The sequence below is a fragment of the Poecile atricapillus genome, chromosome W (genome assembly GCF_030490865.1).
Source record: "Poecile atricapillus isolate bPoeAtr1 chromosome W, bPoeAtr1.hap1, whole genome shotgun sequence".
Classification (NCBI taxonomy): Eukaryota; Metazoa; Chordata; class Aves; order Passeriformes; family Paridae; genus Poecile; species Poecile atricapillus.
The window spans coordinates 88,243,994-88,269,006 of NC_081288.1; the positions used below are offsets into that span (position 1 = coordinate 88,243,994).

A 25,013-nucleotide genomic window follows, 5' to 3' on the forward strand; every position below is an offset into this window, starting at 1 on the left:
AACCCAGTAAATCATGACTCTCCAACAAACAGCACCATCCCGGTGCCCCCCCCCAGAGAGGGAGCGGGGAGGTGGACTGCCCACTCTGCTGCTGCTGCAGCTTTGCTGTTATCTTTCTTCACATTCTCTACATACTCTCGCAGCGAAGAAAAACGGAGAGAAAGAAAAAAAAGCCTCACAAAGTTAACTTTAACAAATGCAGTTTTTTCTCTCAATCTCTCTTGTTGTTCGCTGATAGAGGAAAAAAGGGCATGATTTTGCAAAAGCAGGCGATTTTACATGAAAAGTCTCTCACGGCCAGGTGCTAAAAACGGCGATCATTGCAGCTTATCAGCATGGCCTTGGAACTTTTCTTGCGCTGCTTCTACCCCTAGGGTGCCTTTGTTCTCTGTGCCCACCTCGCTCCCTCATGTCCCCCTCGTTCGGGTGGAAACCAGTCCAAATCCGGCTTCTTTTCTTCCAGGGTGGTAAAGATGGAACTTAAATAAGGTTGTAGTGCTAAAAGTGACTCCAAAAATGAAGCAAATATTTCTGGATGTATCACATCCTGCCATAACCGAACAGATTCTGTTCGTTGTTTCAGCGTTCGCTGTGGAACTTTTTTTTCTCATTATTTTCTTCTCCCTAACTCTCCCTCCCTCTCTCCAAGGGCAGCATGATTGGAGTACTTGCCCAGCAGTGGGAGATAAAGGCATCTGCCGCTGTGACGCAGGTAGAATTACGGGGCTCACAGCTTCAGCATATCTCGCTTTTCTGGTTTTTTAAGGTATTAATTACAATCTGCCAAGTTCGACCGAGAAACACAGTGTCCTTGCTCTTTTCCGTGATTGCCGTTTCCCATATCAGAGCCGATATATCAGTCCGTTCTTGCACCGCAAAAAGCAGTGAGCACTGCAAATGCTCATGACAATTAGCCCATATAATGAGCATATCAAGGTCCCTTTCCTGGGCTGCTTCGCCTCGTTTAACGAGGATGCTGAGAAGCAGTTTTTTCGCCGCCGCAAACTCTGTCTCCATGCTGACAGCAACCCGCAAGGCAGAAGGTTGCGATCCTTCTACCACGCCCTTGCCTGCCTGGGCCCCCCCCAGCAGCCCTACTTCCACGTCCTACCGCTCCGCGTCTCACCGTGCTCAGGCTGCCTATCTGGTACCGATCCAAGCCCGCGACGTCTAACGCCCAGATCCACTCCGCTGACTCCAAAGCCCCTCTGCCCGCAGGGGTGTCCCTGTTCGGGCGCCAAATTTTGAAGGACCCCCGAGCTGTTCACCAGTCTTCACAGAAGTAATTGTGAATGCCGTTTATTTCTATCTTTAGCACACCTTTTATAGGGTTCTACAGGGTCTGCAGGCAGAGCAAGCTACTATTGGCTAACACACACAGTTTACATTTTTTCTCTTACACACAAGGATATTGTTTTACTTTACTCTCTCTTCTGCATGAAGGTTTCAAGGACTTTAGCCTTTAATATCACGACTTATGTCAAAGGCTGGTTTGTGCATACAGGCCTTTACTAATATATAAAATATAGCAACAAGAGAACATGGTATCAAGTTGGTATATCATATTCCTTATCATGTGCCAGCTTCAGGGAAAGTTGAATGGTGCATTGGACAGCTTAAAATTACTTTGAAGGCACTTGGTGAAAGGCCTTCAAAAATTGGGAGCTGCATTTAGCAAAGACCACCTGGCTGGTTAACACCAGAGACTCCATCAATCAAGCTGGTCTTTCCCAATCTGAACCACTGCACACAGTCCCTGTGGTACACGAGAGGTATTTTAGGAAAGACTGTGGATTAGTCCCACCTCAGACAAAGGCAAACCCATCCGTGGGATTGTTTTTGCTCAAAGACCTGGTTACACTTGGTGGTTGTCTTGGTGTTGTGGTTTTAAAGCAGTAACTAAAAAATTACTTAGTTCTTGCTGTGAGATATGGATTAGAACAAGAGCAAAACAGGCTTAAAACTTAAAAGGAATAAAGAAAAGTTTATTAACAAAACTACAAGAATAAAAACACCGGAATAAACTTCCAGAATACTCTTTTATCCCCCACTAGTTGACCATTAATTTGTACACGTGACAACATAGAGACAGAAAAAACTTTAGAACTTTGGTGGTTAAAACAGTCCCAATTCCTGCTACAGTCTTTTCATCAGTCTTTGTATAGAAACAGAAGTCTCCTTCTGTTAATCTATGGAGTTTCTCACAAGAAAACTATTTCTGCTATAGTTTTCTATTTCCCTGATGCCTGCTGCCCAGAAATCCTGTCATCAGAGCTCACTCCTCCCATTTCACATCACTCTGAGGTGTGTATGGGCCATGAGTGTAGGGATGTCATTTTAAGGATGAGTTATTCAAAGGCAAGTCTTCTTCATCTGTCTCTGTGAGCTTCCCTGGAAACAGTTTTCTCATTGCCTCAAGCGGCCTCTAATCTTCGCCTCACTCTGTTCCAGCACCTCACTGTATCACAATTACTCCACTTTTTGCTCAAAATCCAAACTTTGAACACTCCATTCCTCCCTATATACTCTGTCATGAATTAAAGGAGTCTTTTCAAAACACTATTGTCCATCTCCATAGCTTTAACAGAAAAATATTTCAGCTTATAAAGCATCTGTCGTGGTTTTGAACCAGTAATTAATAAAAAGGGGAAAAAAAAGAATTATTTATTTCTTGTTGTGAGATATGGATTAAAATAAGAGCAAACTAGGCATAAAACTTAAAAGGAATAAAGAAAAGTTTATTGACAAACTACAAGAATAAGAACACCAGAATAAACTTTTAGAAAAACCTTTTCATTTCTCACTGCTCACTATTCTTTCGTTCACATGACAACAGAGACAAAAACTTTATAATTTTGATGGTTTAAACAGTTCTAATTCTTTCTATAGTCTTTTCCTCAGTTTCTGTAGAGAAACAGAAGTTCCTTTCTGTTAATTTATGGAGTTTCTCACAAGAAAGCTATTTTGTTATAGTTTCCTGTCTCTTTGATATCAGCTGCTCAGAGCTGCTGCTATCAAAGCTCACTCCTCCCATTCCACATCACTCTGAAATGTGTTATGGGTCATGATGCCGAATTTTGCCCCAAAAGGCGATAAATAACTGTCTAAGAGACGCAGTTTAAGTCAGATAGACAGGAGGTATTTTATTAGCAACGTGCACGTTGGGGAAATCTCTAAAGGGAGTTTTCCAAAGTCTTACAGCAAAAGCGTGCCTTTTATACAGTTTTAGGTTTGGAATTACATCATATCCATGCATATTCATATGGGGCGTGCCGTAGGCGGGGCGTGGGCGGAAACTTCTATTTTGAGGATCTTTTCGGGGGTCGTTCCGGTCGGCCTTCATCGTGGGCGAGGGTCTCCGAGGAGTCTTCCTCCTTAAACTTTTGAACTTCTTTCCAAATTTGGTCCTTTCCCGGTGTAGTTGGCCGAGTTCCTAAGCTCCTAGGGCCAACTTGTCATATTGACATTAGGCATGCTTTAGCTTCGGCTTGAATTACGCTTTGTCGGTGATTTTTCCTCCTTATCTTCCCCTCCTGTCGTTGTGTTTATTGCTTCCAGATGTTCCCTTCATATTCTATGTTTTAACCCATTATTTCTCGAAGGCTATCTATTTTATGGCTTCATTCCCCCCTTTTCTTATGACTTACGAATTCTTTCGTCAAGGTCTGATCCTAAGAGTGCTGATGTCTAATCCTAAGAGCGCTGATGCGCTCGTACCATACCCCAAACCATTTGGGTCCTTTTCATTATGATCCTTAGCTTCCACCACATAAAAATATTTGTAAAAGTTAAAACCAACAGGGCTCCAACTACCAATATCATTGGGTGCACCAGGTAATTGAAAACCTGTGTGGCTGTTGGGGAAAATCCTGTGAAGATATCCCACCAATGATGCTGGCCTACTTGTTCTACTTCGGTGAGGACATTCTTTATTTTTTCTGAATCATGTTCTACCTGCCATACCATCCGTGTAGTTGTTTGATTCACTCTTTGCACCAGTTCCTTTACTTTAGGGTGTGCGAGCATTGCTTTGAGAATTTTGACATCCATCCCTATTTGCAATTCTGGTATTTCTCGATACAGGTTAAAATCTGTGTTAATTAGCTGTTGAGTAGTTATTGGGACAGTATAATGAAAATCGCAACCTACTATTTTGGTAAAGTTGCACACACAAAAGTTAGTATTGTTAGTTTCCTCTTGGCAATTATCTATAGTGACATTGTCACAGGCTGTCCGTACGCAAGCACACCCATTCCCTATATAGTAAACTTGTGACTGTGTTCTATTATGCAAAAGCACTTCAAAGGTGCACACTCTATTTTCAGCATCTAAGCATAAATCTTCTGCTTCTACTACAGTGTTTTCGCAAACATAACCTAGCTGTCCTCTAGGAATACATGCTTCTGTGCTAACCGATTGCCACTTATTTTTGATATAATCATAACTGGCCCAAACATTGTTTGCATTCCGCTGGTGGAGTGGTTTCTTGGGGCAAGTCTTTGGGGCTGTGATCTGGTTGGATCTTCCCGGAAATCACTCCACCGACATGAAATTGGGCCTTTTTGCTGCCTCCAAATAGTGGGCTTGCCCATTTTCACTGGACTAAAGGTAATTAGGTTATGTTCGGATGCTGATTTCCTCAAGGATCGAATTGTTAATACTAGCTGCCTTGTTTTTTCCTTCTACTGAGTTAAGCTCTCGACACTCAATTTGGATTTGGTCTCCCTTGTATGCTACCATGGAAGGTTGATGCCATAATTTACTTGCGTATGGCTGATTGTTACGTAGGGCATATACCTCGAAATAGGGTCCCTTCGCTCCCCATTCCGGGTGGATACACTGGTGTGCGTGAGACCATGGGTCTATCGGGTCAGAGTCTCGGGGAAGAACTATACTTATCGAGAGTCCAATGATCAGGGTTGAAAGGGCTTGAGGTGAAGTCAAGGTCATGATGTCCGTTCCTCTTGTTTACTCTCTGGAGCTTTCTTGACCCGCGAGTAATGAATCCACGTAGGTCGCTCCTTGATCCGGACCGCGGTGAAGGTAGTCAGCAGCACTTGGAAAGGTCCTTCCCACTTCTCTTGTAGGGGTTTTCCTAAAAGATTCTTAACATACACCCAATCACCGGGGTTAAACGGATGCAATTTACAATCAGGTTGTTTAGGTTGGTGCTCTATTACCACGGTAGCATTCTTATCCAATTGTTTCCCCACTGTAATTACATAATCATAAATGTACTGGTTACCGATTTGGCCTATGGCATCCCCGTTTACAACTTGCATAGCATAAGGTCTACCATACAGGATTTCGAATGGGCTTAGCTTCTCTTTTGACCTTGGTTTGACTCTCAGCCTCAGCAGAGCAATAGGCAAGGCTTGATACCATTGCAAATTAGTCTCTTGGCATATTTTGGCAATTTGCTGCTTAATAAGATGATTCATTTTTTCTACTTGTCCACTGGCCTGTGGATAATAAGGTGTATGTAATTGCCATTTGATTTGTAATGCTTTGCTTATTGCTCTCACCACTTTCGCACAGAAGTGTGTACCCCTATCCGAGGAAATACTCTTCGGTACCCCAAACCGCGGAATGATTTCACTCAACAGTATTTTGGTCACTTCTCTTTCCTTGTTTGTCCTGCAAGGGAATGCTTCAGGCCACCCAGAAAATGTATCAGTTAATACCAACAAATATCGGAGCCCCCCTTTTCTTGGGAGCTCAGAAAAATCAATTTGCCATACTTCACCTGGGAATTTACCTCGACTTATGGCTCCTTGGTGTATCTTGGTTCTCGTATTCGGGTTATTTCTCAGGCACCGTTCGCACTGGGATGTTACGTGCTTTATAGTAGTAAATAATTTCGGTCCTGCTATCCTGGTTTGCAAATATTGGTAAAGCGGATCCAAACCCCAATGGGCCTTCTCATGTTCTGCTTTTACAAACTGCCACATCACATTTCCTGGTACTACTAACTGTCCTGTTTCCAATTGACCCCAACCATTTTCTAATATTTTGCCCTTATTTCTTTGAATCCATTTATGGTCTGATTCCTGGTAATCTGGCTTGATACTGATATCCAGGTCTCCTGGTATTAGGGCCGTTATTCCCACTTCCCTAGACTTTGTGGCAGCCAATTTGGCCTCTGTATCTGCCTTTCTATTTCCTATTTCTGGAATAGTATTGCCTTTCAGATGTCCCTTACAATGCATTATGGCCACTTGAGCTGGGAGTTGGACCGCCTCTAGCAATCGCAGAACCTCCTCTGCATGTTTGACTGTTTTTCCTTGTGTAGTCAACAGTCCTCTTTCTTTCCAGATGGCCCCATGAGCATGTACAACAGAAAAGGCATATTTAGAGTCTGTCCATATATTGATTTGCATATTCTCTGCCAATTCCAGAGCTCGAGTCAGAGCTATCAGTTCTGCCTTCTGGGCTGAAGTTCCTGTGGGTAAGGGGTTCGACTCAATTACCCTTTCTGTAGTAGTGACCGCATAACCAGCCATTCTTACTCCTTGCTTCACGAAGCTGCTGCCATCTGAGAACCAGTTGTCCGCATCTTCGAACGGCTCTTCTTTGAGGTCCGGGCGACTGGAATAGACAGCTTCAATTGTTTCCAGGCAGTCGTGTTCGATGGGTTCTGCCGGGGCTCTTCCTTCTAGAAATGAAGCTGGGTTCACAATGTTAGTTACCTGAATGGTTACGTCATCTGATTCAGCCAGAACGGCCTGGTATTTTAGGAATCTGGAAGGCGACAACCAATGGTTGCCTTTCTGTTCCAGCACAGCTGACACGGTGTGGGATACTAGTACAGTCACCTTTTGGCCCAGCGTGAGCTTCCTGGCCTCTTCTATGTTAATTATCACTGCGGCCACTGCCCTCAGACAGCCTGGCCATCCTTTGCTTACTTCATCCAATCGCTTAGAGAAGTAGGCCACAGCTCTCTTGTGCGGTCCCAGCTGCTGTGCTAGGACTCCTAAGGCCATCCCTTGTCGTTCGTGGGAGAACAGCCAGAATGGTTTTGATACGTCTGGGAGACCTAAGGCTGGTGCTCTCATTAGTTCCATCTTCAGCTTCTTGAAGGCTTCTTCTGCCTCGGGAGTCCAAACTAGGATGCTCTTAGCCTCCTTCAACAAATCATACAGTGGTTTAGCGAGTATCCCGTACTGGTAGATCCATAACCGACACCAACCTGTCATCCCCAAAAAGGCGCGCAGATCTCTCACCGTCTCTGGTTTGGGCATCTGGCAGATGGCCTCTTTCCTAGCTGCTCCCAGGGATCGCTGTCCTCTGGAGACTTCGTATCCCAGGTACACCACTTGTGTCTGTACCAGCTGTGCTTTCTGTCGAGAGACTCGATATCCATTTAAACCCAGGAAATTCAGCAAGGAAATGGTCCATTCAATGCATTCTTCCTCTGTCACTGTTGCTATTAGGAGGTCGTCTACGTACTGCAGAAGGGTGCCATCTCCCAGCGGCCTTTCCCACTGTTCTAGTTCCTTGGCTAACTGATTCCCAAAAATCGTAGGGGAGTTGCACCACCCTTGGGGCAACACTGTCCAGGTGAGTTGGGTCTTTCTTCCACTATCTACAGATTCCCACTCAAAGGCAAAAATCTTTTGACTCTCGAGAGCTAAGGGGAGGCAAAAGAACGCGTCTTTTAAATCTAATACGGTGAACCAGGCCAAATTCTCCTTCAGTCTGGTCAAAAGCGTGTATGGGTTAGCAACTACCGGATGCAATGCCTTAGTTATTTCATTTACTGCTCTCAGATCCTGGACTAACCTATAGGTTCCATTAGGTTTCTTGACTGGCAGGATTGGTGTATTAAAATCTGATTCGCATTCTACCAATAACCCCAGTTCCATAAACCTTCTGATTGTGGGCTCAATCCCTTTCCTATCTTCTATCCTCAGAGGGTATTGTTTCTTTCTCACCGGTTTTGTCCCAGCTTTAAGTTCAACGACAATCGGTGCTGCTTGTTTTGATTTTCCAGGTATATCAGTAGCCCACACCAATGGGTACGTCTTGCTCAGGATTTGCTCGAAATTGTGGCTTTCAGGTTTAGGCTCCACACAACTGATCGTTAGGCTTAGAGCTGTAATCAGTTGTTCTTCATTTACTTGAAACTCCAATTGGTCTTTGTTAAACTTTATTACGGCCCCCAAGTTCTCCAATAAGTCTCTCCCTAGTAGGGGTTTTGGTGAATTTGGTAAATACAGGAACTGATGAATTCCCATTTGCTTCCCAATTTTGTATTTAATGGGTTTCAAAAAGTAAGCCTTTTCTGGTTGGCCTGTTGCTCCCACAACTTGCACAAATTCATCACTTTTAGGTACAAATTCTTGATTTAAAACCGAAAAGGTTGCTCCCGTATCAATCAAAAAGTCTAATTCCTTTTTACCCTCCCCTAGTTCTATACTGCACTAGCCGTTGATAGTGTTCCGCGTTGCCCGGGTCCCACTCTGGTTTACTGCTGGGAAAATTATCTTCTAGTCTCCCCGATAATAGTTGGGCATGTCGCCTCCCCGTTTCCAATACGAGTTCCCTTTCCGTATCTGTCAACTCTGACAACATCACTTCTATATCCTCCCAATCAATATCTAAGTTCTTTGCCATTAGTTCAAACCTCTTTGCTACTCCCTCTGGATTCCTCCTGAAGTTCCTTGCCTCATCCCTCCAATTGTTCAAATCACTCGTCGAGAATGGCACCTTTACTCTAGTCTTTTCCCCTACTATTGGCATAACTTGTCGGAGAGGAGCTATTGTGTGATTCCCTTTCTCCCCTTGCTTTGCTTCCCCCCGTGCCACAGATCTGGTGTAATACGAGTGACTGGTCCCCTCCCCGGGATTTTCTTCCTGTGCCTCAATGCCTTCCCTATTCTTTCTCTTCTCTTTCTTCTTTCCCCCTTCCTGCTCTTCATTTTCCTCTCCTATCTCTATCACACAATCCATCCAATTCTCATCCTGCGTCTGTCGCCTCTTTTGTATCTGCCAGCTCTTATCCTGTCCCGGGCTGCGGTTCCTCTCATCCTCTGCTCCCCCTCCACTTCTCTTATCCTCTATCTGAATTACTATGTTCAGTTTCTGTGAGTTGCTCTCTGCCTCCCTTTCGCATGCCTCATTATCATTCTTCTTGCTGTATCTCAATTTAGGGACGTCACCTCCCGGTGAATTGCTTTTATCCCCAGTCCTTGGTGCACTGGTTTCCATTCTACAGACGCCTCCATTTCTGGAGGTGTTGCTATCTCCATATGGACTGAGTTCGGGTATGCTACGTGTCTCCCTTCGGCTCTCTGCTTCTGACCCACTGCCTTCCTCCCCCTCAACCTCCAGTGTGGGTGGGCTGTCAGCATTCATGTAGCTCCCTGACCCCTGTGGACTATCTAGTCCCTGAGGGCTGTTTTTTCTCCCGTCAATCCCTGATTTTAATGGGCTGCCCTCCTTCCAACCCCGGACTCCCTCCCAGGTCCTTCCAATGCTTTAGGATGCACCCTAAGGGGGTTTTCATATTTACGTCCTTACTCTGTTGACCTCCCATGACTATCCCCTGTATCTGCGTTTTCTGTTAACCGAAACAGTCCCTCTCTCGCAACCACGATATGCTGATATATTTTAACACTTCATGCACACAATCTCAATCGCTTCGTCCGTTTCCGACCTGGCTTCTCGCGAAGAACAGGAAATGCGGAGCAGGACTCCCTCTCGCTTCGCAGCTACGCTGCGTCTCACTCACCCTCACATACAACACACACTTATAAAATAAAATTGTTTTACCAGGTTTGGTCATAAAAAAAGTCGCCCTCAAACTGTGAAGTACCGGCTTCCCAAATTCAAGGCACGTAGACAGCACAATGCGCGTTTCAATCTATTACATAAAGAGTGACAAGATGTTTCCTATAAAACTTTGCAACAAACACATAAAACGAACACACAAAACACATACAAACACCAATGGTACCAAAACCTGTGATGTCCGAGATATCGAACACAAATGGTACCAATTAGGGACAAACACCAATAGTACCAAAACCTATGATGTCCGAGATATCGAACACAAATGGTACCAATTAGGGACAAACACCAATAGTACCAAAACCTATGATGTCCGAGATATCGAACACAAATGGTACCAATTAGGGACAAACACCAATAGTACCAAAACCTATGATGTCCGAGATATCGAACACAAATGGTACCAATTAGGGACAAACACCAATAGTACCAAAACCTATGATGTCCGAGATATCGAACACAAATGGTACCAATTAGGGACAAACACCAATAGTACCAAAACCTATGATGTCCGAGATATCGAACACAAATGGTACCAATTAGGGATTTTTACCAGGGCGTCCCCTGGTTTACCCTTCGGTGGTCACGTCTGACCCCCGTGTCCCAATAAAGCGCTTTAAACCAAAACCAATAAACAATTAAAAATACCTCTTAATTGGAGCAGGAGATGCAGGGAATCCTTCCTCTGCCGAAGAGCGCTGGTCCGGGAGGGGAGTCTCTTCTGACAAAAATCCGTCAGGGGCCCCAGAGGGTCCCAGCCCCGGACCGGCTCTTCGGAGGGAACCCCTCAAAGTCTGAGTCTCCTGTTTCGTCCCATCTGGGTCGCCAGAACTGATGCCGAATTTTGCCCCAAAAGGCGATAAATAACTGTCTAAGAGACGCAGTTTAAGTCAGATAGACAGGAGGTATTTTATTAGCAACGTGCACGTTGGGGAAATCTCTAAAGGGAGTTTTCCAAAGTCTTACAGCAAAAGCGTGCCTTTTATACAGTTTTAGGTTTGGAATTACATCATATCCATGCATATTCATATGGGGCGTGCCGTAGGCGGGGCGTGGGCGGAAACTTCTATTTTGAGGATCTTTTCGGGGGTCGTTCCGGTCGGCCTTCATCGTGGGCGAGGGTCTCCGAGGAGTCTTCCTCCTTAAACTTTTGAACTTCTTTCCAAATTTGGTCCTTTCCCGGTGTAGTTGGCCGAGTTCCTAAGCTCCTAGGGCCAACTTGTCATATTGACATTAGGCATGCTTTAGCTTCGGCTTGAATTACGCTTTGTCGGTGATTTTTCCTCCTTATCTTCCCCTCCTGTCGTTGTGTTTATTGCTTCCAGATGTTCCCTTCATATTCTATGTTTTAACCCATTATTTCTCGAAGGCTATCTATTTTATGGCTTCAGTCATAAGTTTGGAGATAGCATTTTTAAGGATAAGTTAGTCAAAGGCAAAAAAGTATTCTTCATCTGCTTCTGTGAGCTTTACTAGAAAACAGTTTTCTCATTGCCTCTCAAGGCTTCAAATCTCCCAGCACTTCACTATACCACAATTACCCTACTTTTTACTCAAATTTACACTTTGAACACCTTATTCCTCCCCATACTCTATTATGAATTAAAGGAGTTCTTTTCAGGACTTCATTGTCCATCTCCATAGTTTTAACAGAAAGATATTTCAGCTTAATTAAAGCATCTTCTTAATTCTCTACCTTTCTTGAAATCTCTTTTCTTTCTTGCCACTAGTAGTTTATAAAGTCTTTTTTCATGTTGATCACTCTCCTTTTCTCTCTCTGGATGAAAAGATTAATCCGCAAGTCTCATCTGGATAAAAAAGAGCTAAAATCTTGCCCAAGCTTTTGTAGATGGTTCGGTGATCTCTGCTGAACAGGAGCTAGAGCTGTCTGCGATGGAAAGTTTCTCATAGCTGCTTTTAGAGAGCGTAGTCTCCGTCTCTGCTTGCTGCAGGTTCAGAGTTCTTTTCTTTCTTTACTCGGCAGTTTTTAGTGAATGTAGTTACAGCAAACTCTCTAGCTGAACCAGAGATCGGGCCGAGCCCGGCCCAGCCCGACCTGGCCCGGGGCAAGCCTCATCTCCCGGCCGGGAGACGAGAGACACGGCGGGCCCGGCCCGGCCCCAGCCCAGCCGCATGGCCTGGGCAGGGAACCGAAAGCCAGCCGGAGCTCCGCCACTCTTCACAGTCAGGAAACAAAGAACACCACAGACTTCTGGGTGTACACTTTAAGGTGGGGTTCACAAGTTGATTCTACTTTTCAATGGCTAAAACTGCTGTCAATTCTCAGCAATGACCGATAATTGGTCAAGAGAAAAGACTCCCAAGAGCCCCCAGCAACTTTAACTTCCTTAAAGGTAAACTAACCTCATGACAGCATCTCATTATTCTCTCTTCCCCATCTAAAACTTAACTCTTTTCTTCACTGTCTTTGATGGTTTTATGATGTCTTCTTCATGTTCATTCTCTCTCTCTGTCTTTCTGGGAAAAAGGAGTAATCTGTACGTTTTATCCAGGTAGTAAAAGAGTTAAAGTCTTGGAAAAGCTGCAAGTGTTCATGGTGTCAGGTTTCAGTCCAGCAGCAGAAACTACAAACTAAGCCAGGCCGGCCGGCTCTGTTTCTCTTCCCCCCCCCCCCCGTCCCCGCCCTCTGTGGCCTTGTCCGGCCTGGAGGGGGGGGTTAGCAGGCCGAGACAGAGCCTTGTTACCTTTTCAGAAGCTGGAAACCAAAAAAAGCAAGAGAATTCTGGCTTTACATCTTAAAGTGGTGTTCACAAGTTGATCTCACTTTTCAATGGTCAAAACTGCTGTCAATTCTTAGAAATGACCGATAATTGGTCAGGAAAAAAAGACTCCCATCAGCCACCAGCAGCTTCAACTTCCTTAGCTCCCAAAGCTATCTGAAAGGTAAAGTCACCCTATGACACAGCCAATGAGGAAAAACTGGGGAGGAAGACATAAGGGGAAGAAGCTAATATTCTATATTTCAGGGATACATTCTTGGATTATACCATTTTTCTAAATGCATTACAACAGTTCCCCCAGATTATTTTTCTGCAGAGGCTTTTCCCATTCTGGAGCCCACTACATTTATATCATTGCACTGGGTGGGGCTGCACTCTAGTCTCTGCTTTTTTTGTTGGTTGGTTGCTGCTTCCTTTTGGTATTTCTTTTGATGCTGGCTTTGAGGACAGTCTCTGGTGAAGTGTCCTGGCCTTATTCACTGGAAGCAGATGATATGCTGGAGCTGCTCTGAGGACATCTCTGGCTTCTTCATTCCTGGTGTTACTGCAGCTACAGTCCTTGGGTTTGTCAGCCACGGCCTCCTGTCTTGTGCACCAAACAGCTCTGCTTTCTTGCTACATGCCTCTCATCTGTGCTATAGTAGGTGGAGCATCAATGGGTGTCGCTAAAGGACATGGAATGATTAACACCACCACTCTGTGTCAGAACAAAAACCCATCACTTTATTCTCTGACTCCAGTATTTATAGATTCTCGACAATGACCAGGGATTGGATAATTAAGTTACCACCTTCCCAAGCACATTGGTCATGCGAAATGTCCATCAAAAGATGTTTCTCAGAAGGAATGTAATAAATTACTTATGTTTACAGGACTTTCATGGGCAAGTAACCAAAACTATGAAAACATTATCAGAAGGCTTAATTTTCAGGGTGACAAATGGGCAGTCCCAGGATCACCCAGCAACAGGCCTCATTGGCATTCCTCTGAGCCATCTCCTTAATCAGCTCTGCCTGTGCCACTGGTCCTTCCACTTGCCTCTCTATTTGTGCTCAAAGCTGGTCGACAAACTGCAAAAAACTTTCTTATGGAAGCTGTTAAATGTTAACATAGCTGACCTGGGTTGCCTGGGCAACTGGTTAAAAACCTTTTCTGTCACGCCACAGATCTTATCTAAAATGGATTTTGTTAGCACCCAAGCCTGGTCCTCAGGTTTAGCCCACATCCCCTCGCCGCATAGGTGTTCAAATGTGATCTCATTGTCATCTGCATCTTTTGCATCCTGGGTGCTTTGCTTGAGCTCAACCAGGAGGCTTTTTAAGGATCTCTTCCATGTGTTTTCCCAAAGATCAAACTTTCAGGGGGTTAGGAGACACCGGGTCTCTGAGATCAGCTGGAACTAACTCATGAGACGTTAAAGTAGCTCTTACCATTCCCTTAAAGATTTCACTATTTCTACTAAACTCTCCTTGGGCTTTACAGATTTCTTTTATATTTTGATAAGAGAAGGGCTGGTGGTGTCTATTTATCCTTCTTTTACCAATATGTATAACAGGGGCAGCTGAGAGTATAGCTTCATCATCCCTATGGTCCCCCTGCCCACCCCCACCTCCATGGGGACAGGGGGAGGGGGCGTGGAACCAAAGACTGGAAAGGGGGTTGAGTCACGATGGGAACCAGGATTGCAACACCTGGGGACGGCGTCGCAGGGTGATGTCAGGCAGGGCGGGAACATGGTAGAAGGGGGAGGGATGTCCGAGGGAAGGAAGGAGTTGTGGGAGGGGTAAAGGTTGTTGGCTGGGACAGGTGGGTGATAGGGATTATAGGAAGGAGAAGGAGGGTAAGATGGAGGTTCCACCATGTGGCCAGGCGGCACATGGTCAGCGCCATCTTGGACCTTGGCCACATGGGCATAGGGGGGTTATCACTTTTAGAACTAACAGAACACTGTAACTGAGGAGTAACAACCAGGGTAAAAGGGTGCAGGGAAAGATGTCTGTTAGTCTGTGCACAGCCACCAAAGACAGGGTGCTGAATGGAAGGCAGAGAGCCAGGAGAGCAAAAGCTGAGCTGGGTGTCCTGTGTTTCTCGGGCTGCTCCATGTATCCCCATTAGCTCAGGAGCACACAGCTTGGGAGAAGGGGTAGGGGAAACTGGGGGAATTTGCTGTGGCTGTCCCTTCACTTCCCTATTAACCAGCTCTTTCCAAATTAAAAGGAACAACGGGAGAAACTTTGAAGTGACTTTGTCTCCCTGTTCTACTTTAAGGGTTAACAATTTTCCGATTCTGTCCCAGGAAGAGACAGAACCCACATCTAGCAGGGTGAGCTGGAGAAAGTGCCAAGATAGACATCAGACAAACTGTTTCAAACAACTTCTAGAAATCTTAACATCCCCACCACCTATAATTTTCTGAACTTGGGAAAATGAACTCTTTTGGTGTGCAGATAGCTGTAAGCCCATTCTGATGTTAAAAGCTACTTGCACAATGCAGTCTACCTTCCTTCACAGCAAAAATAACACAGCCAGACCTGGGAGGTTCTCTAAGTTGCTCTCCCCGCCCCCCCCCCCCCCCCCCCCCCCCCCCGGGGTAAGAGACAAAACTGCCTGCCAGGGAAACCGCGGCTATTTTAAACTCAGCCAGCAGCTCCATCCCCCCTCCCCCACCCCTGAGCCGAGCCGCTAAAAACACGTGGCTGGTGCTGCTCGGGAGTGCCGCTGCCCCTCCCCTGTGCCTAGCTGAGTGGATGTGGGCACTAGAACCCACTTATGCCACTCTCACCGCACCACGGCATTGAGAAACCGTGATCCCCACTGCTGAAAAAAGCTCGCACGCTGCACCTTCTGCGGGTGTCACTTGCATGGCGCCAGGTGCACCATGTGGCTGTCCGAGAAGACCACGCATCCCGAGGCACCTGCACGTAGCCGAGAAAAAAACCTGCGGGTGCCGCATGGCAGAGCCGGGAAGCCTGTGGCTGCACCTCGCGGCTTTGCGGCAAACAAACTCTGCAGCCGCTCTTGCGCAGAACACACTCACCCCTTTCTGGGTCCTTGGTTGTCTCAGGGCTGTGTAGGAAGTCCTTGATATCCTGAGAGCGACCTTCCCGGGCTGAGGAAGGCTGTCAGTCCCGTCCTTGTAGCCGTGGTTACACAAAAAGCAACTCGCTGCTACAAAGTAGCTGACAATCCAAAGCTTGTTCAATCCACATGTGGATTTCCAGCTGCTCGTGGGATCTGTTCTTGAGACAAGCGTCACATTGGGCACCAACTGCTGTAATCCCTTAGCTCCCAGCCCCAGGAAATCGCTGACTAGTTCCAATCTACTGGGGGTGGGAAGGGTACAGCAAGGACAAAAGGTAAAAGACCAAGGAGAATTTTTTGTCCCAGGACACTGTCCCAGTTTATTCCAGAACGATTCCAGGGAAAAAGAGGGCAAGAAGGAAGTGGCTGGGACTATTATACTGAAGGAAAGGGGGCGGGGGAGAGTAGAATTACAGCCAATGGGGTGAAACCAAAGGGGAGGGGCGAGGGGGAAGGAACCAACCCACCATAGACCTTGGGGGGGGGGGAGGAGCAACAGGGAGAAACCATTTAGAGTAAATATTTTAGTGCAACATGACACTCTACTTTTCCTGCAGCTGGTGCATGGTAAGGGATTGTCACAATATTATCACTGTACAGCTTTTCTGAACTGGACAAGGTAAATCTGGCCATAACGCAAATCCAATTCAGCTATGCTAGTTCATGCCAGAACAAGTCCCCAGATAAGTTACACGAGTCCCTCAGCCAGCCCCATTCAAGCTTAGTTGCAAGCACACCACTGGCCAGAGATCTGGGCGGGGAGAGATCCCAGCCAATCAGCTATCTGAGCCCGGGAGATTCAAACGCCCTATAAGAGGGCAGCCATAATAAACAAGGGCTGTTTGTCTGTTGATCAAGAGAGTACTCGAGTCATGGTTTCTGTCTCCAACCCATGACCGCATGTAACAAGGGATATGGTAAACCCACTTAATGTCATGTTCCCTTGCCCAGGTGTTGATAAGGCTGTTCTTGAAATGAATCCCGTTGTTGGACTCAATTCTCTTGGGGGTACCATGCCTCCACAGGACCTGCTTTTCAAGACCTAGGATGGTGGTCTGGGCAGTAGTGTGAGGCAAAGGGTAGGTCTCCAACCATCCAGTGGTGGCTCCTACCATTGTGAGCATGTACCACATGCCTTGGTGGGTTTGGGGAAGAGTGATGTAGTCAATCTGCCAGGCCTCTCCATACTTATATTTGGACCACTGGCCACCATACCACCGCTTGGCCTGCTTGATCGCAACACATCTCACAGTCATGGATTTCCTGAGAGATACTGTCCATGGTTAGATCCAGCCCTAGTTCTCATGCCCACTTGTAGGTGGCATCTCTTCTCTGATGGCCTGAGGCATCATAGGCCCATTGAGCTAGGAACAACTCTCCCTTGTGTTGCCAATCTAAGTCTATCTGTGCCATCTTTATCTTTGCAATCTGATCTACCTGCTCATTGTTTTGGTGCTCTTCATTAGCCCTACTCTTGGGGACATGGGCATCCACATGGCAGACTTCCACATGTAGGTTTTCTACCCAGGCAGTGATGTTTTTTTACTCTTCAGCAGCCCAGATTGGTTTTTCCCTATGTTGCCAATTAGCCTTTTCCACTTTTCCAGCCAACCCCAGAAAGCATTGGCTACCATCCGTGAATCAGTGTGTAGAGGTAGAGCTTTGGACACTTCTCCCTTTCAGCAATGTCCAGGGCCAGTTAAACGGCTTTGAGTTCAGCGAGGTGGCTTGATCCACCTTGTTAGAACTTTAGGCACAGAGAATTTTAAGCTTTCTGTGCTGACGCACTAACCCTGAGGAAAAAACCTAAAGAACCACAAGACATTTTACGCACCTTTTTCTTCAGTAGCTTCTGCAACCTGTCATGTGGGGCTCCATACAGCTGCTTTCTGCTTTTGATTCATCCCTACTATGTGACAAGAACCATCAGTGAAAAGAGCATAGCGTGGTTCTTCTGCTGGCAGCTGGCTGTATGGTGGAGTTTCTTCAGCATGTGTCACTTGTTCTTGCTCCTCTTCATCAGTGAGACCAAAGTTTTCACCTTTGTGCCAATTTGTAATTGTTTCCAAGATCCCAGGGCAATTCAATTTTCTGATACAGGTGTACTGTGTGTTGAGAACAATCCGCTTGCTCCATGTGGCATTGGTGGTGTGGTAGATAGAGAGAACCTTTGCTTTCAACATCCACCCCAGATAGGGTAGTTGGGGTACCAGGAGGAGTTGTGTTTCAGTGCCTATTTCCTCTGAGGTGGATTGGACTCCTTCATAGGCTGCCAAGATTTCCTTCTTTGTTGGGGTGTAGTTGGATTCAGACCCTCTGTAGCTTCAACTGCAGAATCCTACTGCAACCATGGTCAACCATGAGTCTAACCAGGCACCTTCTGCCAAAGGCTCCAGGACAGACCATGGTTCCCGGCTGCAGAGTAGAGCACGTTCTTCACTTCTGGTCCTTTTCTGACTGGGCCAAGGGCTACGGCATGAGCAATCTCCAGTGGAAAGTGTTCTTCTTGTGGGTGACCAGGTAGAGAGGGCTCGCTATCGGGCTGTACTCAGGAATGTACATTCACCAAAAGCCTATGGCACCTAAGAAAGCCTGTGTTTCCTTCCTTTTGGTTGCTGGAGACATTGCAGTGATCTTATTGAAGACATCAGTAGGAATCTGACACCATCCATCTTGCCACTCCACTCTCAGGAACTGGATCTCTCGAGCAAGTCCCTTGACTTTGCTCTTCTTGATGGTGAAAACGGTTTTCAGGAGAATCTGGATGATTTTCTCTCCTTGTTCAAACACTTCTGCTGCCATGTTCCCCTACACAATGATGTCATGAATGTACTGCAGATGTTCTGGAGCCTCACCCTTTTCCAGTGCAATCTGGATCAGTCCATGGCAGATGGTAAGAAAATGCTTCCACCCCTGGGGCAGTCGGTTCCAAGTGTACTGCATGCCCCTTCACTTGAAGGCAAACTGAGGCCTGCACTCAGCTGCCAAAGGAATGGAGAAGAATGTATTGGCAATGTCAATAGTGGCGTACCACTTTGCTGCCTTGGACTCCAGCTCATACTGGAGCTCCAATATATCTGGTACAGCAGCACTCAGTGGTGGAGTCACTTCACTCAAGGCACGATAGTCCACAGTCAATCTCCATTCTTCTTCAGATTTGTGCACAGGCCAAATGGGGCTGTTGAAGGGTGGATGGGTTTTTCTGACCACTCCTTGGCTCTCCAGCTCATGGATTGTCTTGTGGATGGGGATCACAACATCTTGAGTTATCCTGTACCACTGGCGGTGCACTGTCGAGGTAACAACTGGTACAGGTTGCTCTTCCCCCTTTGGAAAGCATGCTGCAGATGGGTTCTCTGATAGTCCAGGCAAAGTTTTCAACTGCTCAATGCCCACTGTCTCCATAGCAGCTATCCCAAATGCCCACCTGAGTCCCTTTGGGTCTTTGAAATACCCACTTCAGAGGAAGTCTATGCCCAAAATGCATGGGGTCTCTGGGCCAGTCACAATGGGATCTTGTGGGAGTAAAATGGGCTCGCGGTGGGAGACTTCTCCAAGCCAGGCTGCTCTTGGGATATGCAGTTTATTATTTAGGAAGAGGGTGGAAGAGATCCATTTACGCTGCCAGCCACAGCGTTAATGTGCTCAAAGAAGGAGAGAGAGAGAGAGTGTCCTGGGTTGATTATGATGTTAAATTGTATCCCCATTCGTCCACCTAACCCAGAGACAGGTTTTATATTCTTAAAATTCCATCTGAGACTAAAAGTGAGTGGAAAAGAAGCACCGAGTCTGTTATCAGAGACTGTACTTGCTCCCCCCGCATCGGGAGTTTTGACTACAGCACAGACAGACAACAAGACTCAGATCGCCTTGGCTTTCCAACTAGCCTGAGCAGAGAGGTCTTCCTGGACTGTTTTCTTTCCCTTTTTCTGAAACAAATCGAACCTGCTTTGGACTGGAGACTCGGGGGAGCACCGGGAGCTTGCACCCGTGGACTACCGGGAGCCCAGCCTGGGCAGCAGCATTTTCCAGCTCCAGAGAGACTGATAACAGAGCGAACACCCACAGAAAAGAGACCCTCTGAAGTTTGTCATCTTTTCTGAAGGGCGAAAAGTTTTGTAACTTGATATCATTCATTTTTGTGCTGGGTGGTGCTGTACCTGTGAAATAAACAGGTTTTTTCCACTTCTCTCAGAGAAATCTCTTCCCGAACCGGTTGGGGGGTGAGAGAAAAGGGCCACGTGGGTTTGCTTCCCGGGGGGGGGGGGGAAGCCCCACTGGAAGTTTTCTCCTAAATTTGCCCTAAACCAGGACAGAGAGGAAAGAGGGAACCAAGAGCATGAGAGCAGAAGGTAATTAAGGGTGTAGAGAGAGAGGGGCAAGAGGGGGAAAAAGAGGGTAAGAGCCTAAGACGTTAAGAGGTAAAGAAGTAAAGAGAAGTTAAGAGAGTAAGAAGTAAAAAGCTTAAGAGAGCGAAGTTCTTGTTACAATACATTATATCTTTTTCTATGGTGAATATTCTAATTCTCAGTAACCAACCAGTACATGATACACATTCTATAGAATTTACATATAGCCTATAAGAACTACTACATTACCATACAGTGTTACATTTTAAACTCTAAAAGCTACTCTTCAAATTCTTCTCTTGCCGCTTCGACCTTTGGATTCAGTCAGCAGAAGGGTATTGTTCAATCAACAGGAATTCTCCTTCAGCTGGCTAGGCTATTTTTCTTTGGTTATATAGTAACTAACAGTATCCTATAGCTCAAAGCTAGTTTTCATTTCTGTTTCGATTCTAGGTTTCATATTTTCAGAATCTTTTGCTAAACAATCATATTTATAAGGTTTCCCTGTTTCGTCTTCTTCAACAGGATCTTCCACTCATTTCCAGTCAGGCTCACCTCAGCTTCCACCAGGGTCAAATCCTCTAATCCCCCTGTCATACCTGCAATAGAAACAGATTCTGCCCCCACATGCTTTGATGGGATTAATGTGCACTGCGAAACCAGTGTCGACCAAGACCTCATATTTTTGTGGTTTTGATGTACCAGGCCAACAAATCCACACAGTCCAAAAGATGCGGCTTTCCCTGGCCTTTACCTGGCTTAGATGCAGGGCATCTCTAAGCCTGGTTATCCTTCTTTCCCTGGGCATACATTTTAAAAGTTCCTTGAAGGGGATTTGACATGTCCTCATCCATCATGCCCTGCAGTTTGGCTACAGGCAACTGGAGCTGCTTCCTTTCTGGTGGAACTTTGTCTCTGAGTCTTGCCCTCCTTCAATTCACACACTCATGCTGCCAGAGCAGCGGTGGGTTTTCCATTCCACCTCCATGTGATTTCCCCACAGCCACACAGGAAGGATCACAGTTCAGCTCATGGGGTGTACCATCTCTCCCTGTCTGGGGGATATCTATGTTTAGTAACAGAACCTCTGGTCTGTACCGGCGATATTTGGAGAAAGTCCTCTTTAATCTTCTTCCCGAGGTTCTGGTGATTCTCCTACATCCTATCTTCCATTTTCTGCATGCATTTTGACAGATGAGTTTCCACAGTTGAGATTCTTGCATGTGTTGGGCCATGCATGCCATCTGCATATACTCAGAGCTTCTTCACCATAACTAGAATGCTCGCATCCCCCTTATTCCACTTTGTCATTGCTAAAGCAGAAGAATATTCTTGTGGCCCAAGTCATATGAGTTTTAGCCATATCACTGGTGTACATTTTATCAAGTCTGGACCCTTAATTGTTTGGTCAGCTGATGAAATAATCTCTACCACCGCCAGTTCTCTTGTGCTGAATCCCTTGTTCTATGATCTTCCATAGGGTTTGCTGCAGCTGGAGATCTTCTGGGCACAGGTATCTTTCCTTTACACTTCTCAAGAGCCGTGTCCAGAGACTGAGGGAGTTAGGCTCCCTTGCCATCCTTTGGTCAATACCTTGATCATGTGACAGGGATCCAAAATGCCTCACTTCAGTACTGTTCAAAATTGTATTATTGCCGAAGCATCCCAAATATGGACTAACCAACTAATTATAGATTCATCAGATGGTCAGGTGTAATCCTTTCTTAGGCCACGAAGGTCTTTCATGGACCGGGACTCAATAATGATTTCTGGTTCTGGGTCCTCTGCTGGCTTTGAGGGTCCTTCCCCCTCATCATCATCATCATCATCATCATCACCACCACCACCATCATCATCATCATCATCATCATCATCATCATCATCATTATCATTATCATCCACTGGGTGATTGGTTTTGGTTTTGTGTTTTCTTCTCTGGATAGGAGCAACTGCCATTGGCTTAGGCTCCCTGTCTGGTTTAGCTGCAGCCTGAGTGATTGGGGTGTTTTCTGATTTATCTTCCTGCCCCTCTGCTTTTCTCTGCTGCCCTACGGTATCTAGCAGCATGTGATAAGCATACGCCAGGGCCCAGCATATTGCAATGAGATTCTTCTCATTAGAGTTGTCACTGCACTTCTCTTTCAGATATTTCTCCACCTCAGCTGGGTTCTGAATTTGTTCAGGGGAGAAGTTACAAGCTATCAGAGCAGAGAATTCCTTCAGGGTTTGGCCCATGTCCTCTCATTCTCCACACCACTCAGCATTTTCCACATCTGGGTCAGGTGTCTGTTCAGTCCCTCTGGAAATCTCAGCCTTGATTCTACAGAAGCTGCAGAGAGTATAAAGTAACCCTACCAGATAAAATACCAGGAAGGTGGTCTCTAACATCCAGGGGAAACTGAACATTCTCAAAAAGTGACATACCAGATTTAAAGGGGAAGAAAGAGATGAAAAGCTGGGAAACTTCATTCCTTGCTTCTCTAACAGACTGGGTAAAATTCCTAATAAACCCCCAAAACATTCAACTGAAACTAGGATGGAGAAACAACAGACCATACACATTTTGAACAGTAGCTTTGTTAACCTTCTATAAATCATTATCACCAAGCACATCAGTATAGCAAGCCTGATTTGTACCCCTGCTCTGTAAAAGTTACATGCCAAGGACAAAATTTGCACTATCTGTGAATAGGCAAACAGGCCTAGGGACCAGAGACAATACCTCAAATCACATGGTGACTACTGACTACTTTACCCCAACACAAAGTCATAAAAACCAAAATGTAATAATTACAGGGGTTTTTTCACTTTCTCTGGCCACACATTAGACACCAAAATTTTTGTCTTGGTTTGAGACAAATTAGGAGGAAACGTCCTGAGTTGAATGTGTCCTCTAATGGAAGGCAGGTTTTGGCAGCCCCTCCCCCACAAGTTCAAAAGGAATTTCTTGGAGGAAAGTGAAAAAGACATGTTTATTTAAGAAGCAGGGTGGACAAAGGCAGAAGAAAAAATAAATTAATAATGTTAGATAATAAACCTTCTCGTTGTGGGGAAAGATGGTTGATTTTTTTAGTGTCCTGCTTGGATGCAGTGTCCCTGCAGCCTCTGTCTGCCAGGCCATGGCATGAGCTCCTGGTATTTGTCTGTTTTTTTTGGACCAGTGCAAAGCTGAAGAGTTCCAGAAGAAGTCACAGGAAAACTTATTGTCTCAGCTAAAAAACAAGAAGCTAGCTAAAAGCAAAGAATTTTCTCTCTGTGTCCTGAGAAAAATAGCCAAGAGCTGGGAAGAAACCGAGGTAGTTATCTGTGTTTTGAACACAGGCTGCCAAAAGAATTCCAGCTGCTTCCCCCCCCCCCCCTTCCCAGAGTCATGTCTGGGCATAAAGCAGACAATAGGGGATAAAGTATCATCCAGTCACCCCTGGATAGAACCAAGATAGCCATAGTAGTAATAGAAAGGTCATGTTTTCTATTTAATTATGACATTCCATAATATAACTTAAAACTTTAGAGTTTCTGACTGTTTTCTTTGCAAGGTAGTCAGGCACTGGGCAAAGGTGAAAATGAAAACCTGCACAAATCCCTCTCATATAATTATTCAGCACTAGTTAGCAGTCTGACTTCTGTGATCTTTATGACTTCTAAGTTTTCCTTGTATCATTATGAGTATATAAATTATTAAACTGATACAACTCCCATTCACTACCATTTTTGCAACTTAAATTACGATATTAAGTAACCAAAGAGTTCTCATTCTGTAACTGTCCTGGATATAAAGATTTTTATCTGCTTCATTATATCAATATATTTTTTTCTGTGAGGAAAAATTATCATTAAGGTGTTCTTTGTAAACATGTATACATGTCATGCACATACAGCTACTGTCGAGATAAAAAACGAGGGATAGGACCACCATGCTTTGAGATGATTTATTGCTCAAGTAAGCCAGATAAGATGTCAGTCTGAAGGCGTGAGATTTAGAGAGGAGCAACAAGTCAGCCATAGCTCAAGGTAGTCACGGGTTTCTTCTTCACACAGCAATATATAACATTTTGGTCCAATAGATAGTTAACATGAAACTTATTTCTACTTAATAATGTATCACCTTTGCTTAATTTTGCCACACTGCATCTGTCTCTTAGCCAATAAGCTGTCAGGTCACGTACTCATACACACACCTCTATTATAGCTTCTTGTCCTAGTTTAGGGCAAATTAGGGAGGAAAACTCCAAATGGGGATTTCCCCAGGGAAATGCCCCCTCCCCACCAACTGGTCTGGGAAAGGAAAAAAAAAATTCCTTGGAGACAAGTGGAAAAAGCTGTTTATTTAACAGAAAATTGAATAATATTAAATAATAAAACCTCTTGCTGTTCGATGGGATGGCAAGTCTAGGAAGAAAAGTCCTTTTCATGTGGTGTAGCTCGGCTCGCTCAGGTTCTTATCAGTCCCTCCGGCGCTGGAAAAGTGCCAAAGCCCAGGCCCCGGTGGGCCACAGGCGTGAGCTCCCGGGGTTTGGCTGGGTGTTCAGTCCAGAGCAGGCTTGCACAGATCCAAGAAAAAAGGAAAAATAAAACAAAGGTCCAGGGAACTCCTCTGCCTCAGCTAGCTAAAAATAACTAAAAACCAGAGAGAAGCTCTGTCCCGCTGTCTGTCTGTGCTGCAGGCACCACAGTCCAGGAGCGAGATGTGTGGGAGTGATGTTTTTCTTTAACACAAACTGCTCGCTTCTTCTTCCCCCTCTCTTGCTCTCAGAGACAGTCTTAAAGGTGCAGAACTTAATATATAACATAAACCAGACGATTGGGGATACCAGTATCATAAAGTCACCCCAGGACACTTCTAGATCCCATGCCTACTCTATAAGTCACATTATTACATCTCAAACCTCACACTATTTTACCTAATATAATTTCTTACTTAAGACATATTCTTACTTATAACTATAGGAACATAACTTTATCATTTTTCTATTTAATGTTTGTGTATCTTTATCATTACATTAACTCAAGCTCTTTATAAGGCTGCAGATTGAACCTTTTAGCATCTGTG

At 45.3% G+C, this 25,013-nt stretch overlaps 2 protein-coding genes and 1 long non-coding RNA gene across 3 annotated transcripts in view; 1 reads left to right on the forward strand and 2 right to left on the reverse strand.

Moving 5' to 3' along the window:
- LOC131591648 (uncharacterized) overlaps positions 1-15,938 on the reverse strand; it is a 51,645-nt gene extending 35,707 nt beyond the window's left edge. Inside the window, exon 1 of the mRNA XM_058862584.1 lies at positions 15,316-15,938. Coding sequence (XP_058718567.1) covers positions 15,316-15,486 — 171 coding nt within the window. The 5' untranslated portion in view covers positions 15,487-15,938. The remainder of the gene's footprint in view (positions 1-15,315) is intronic.
- LOC131591649 (homer protein homolog 1-like) overlaps positions 1-25,013 on the forward strand; it is a 380,529-nt gene that overhangs the window by 180,236 nt on the left and 175,280 nt on the right. The gene's annotated exons all lie outside the window — the stretch shown is intronic.
- LOC131591669 (uncharacterized) lies at positions 5,025-10,486 on the reverse strand. Its single transcript, XR_009280441.1, has 3 exons — positions 10,441-10,486; positions 9,775-9,865; positions 5,025-5,105 (listed from the first exon to the last, which is right to left on the reverse strand). It is a non-coding gene; the product is annotated as an uncharacterized LOC131591669 (long non-coding RNA).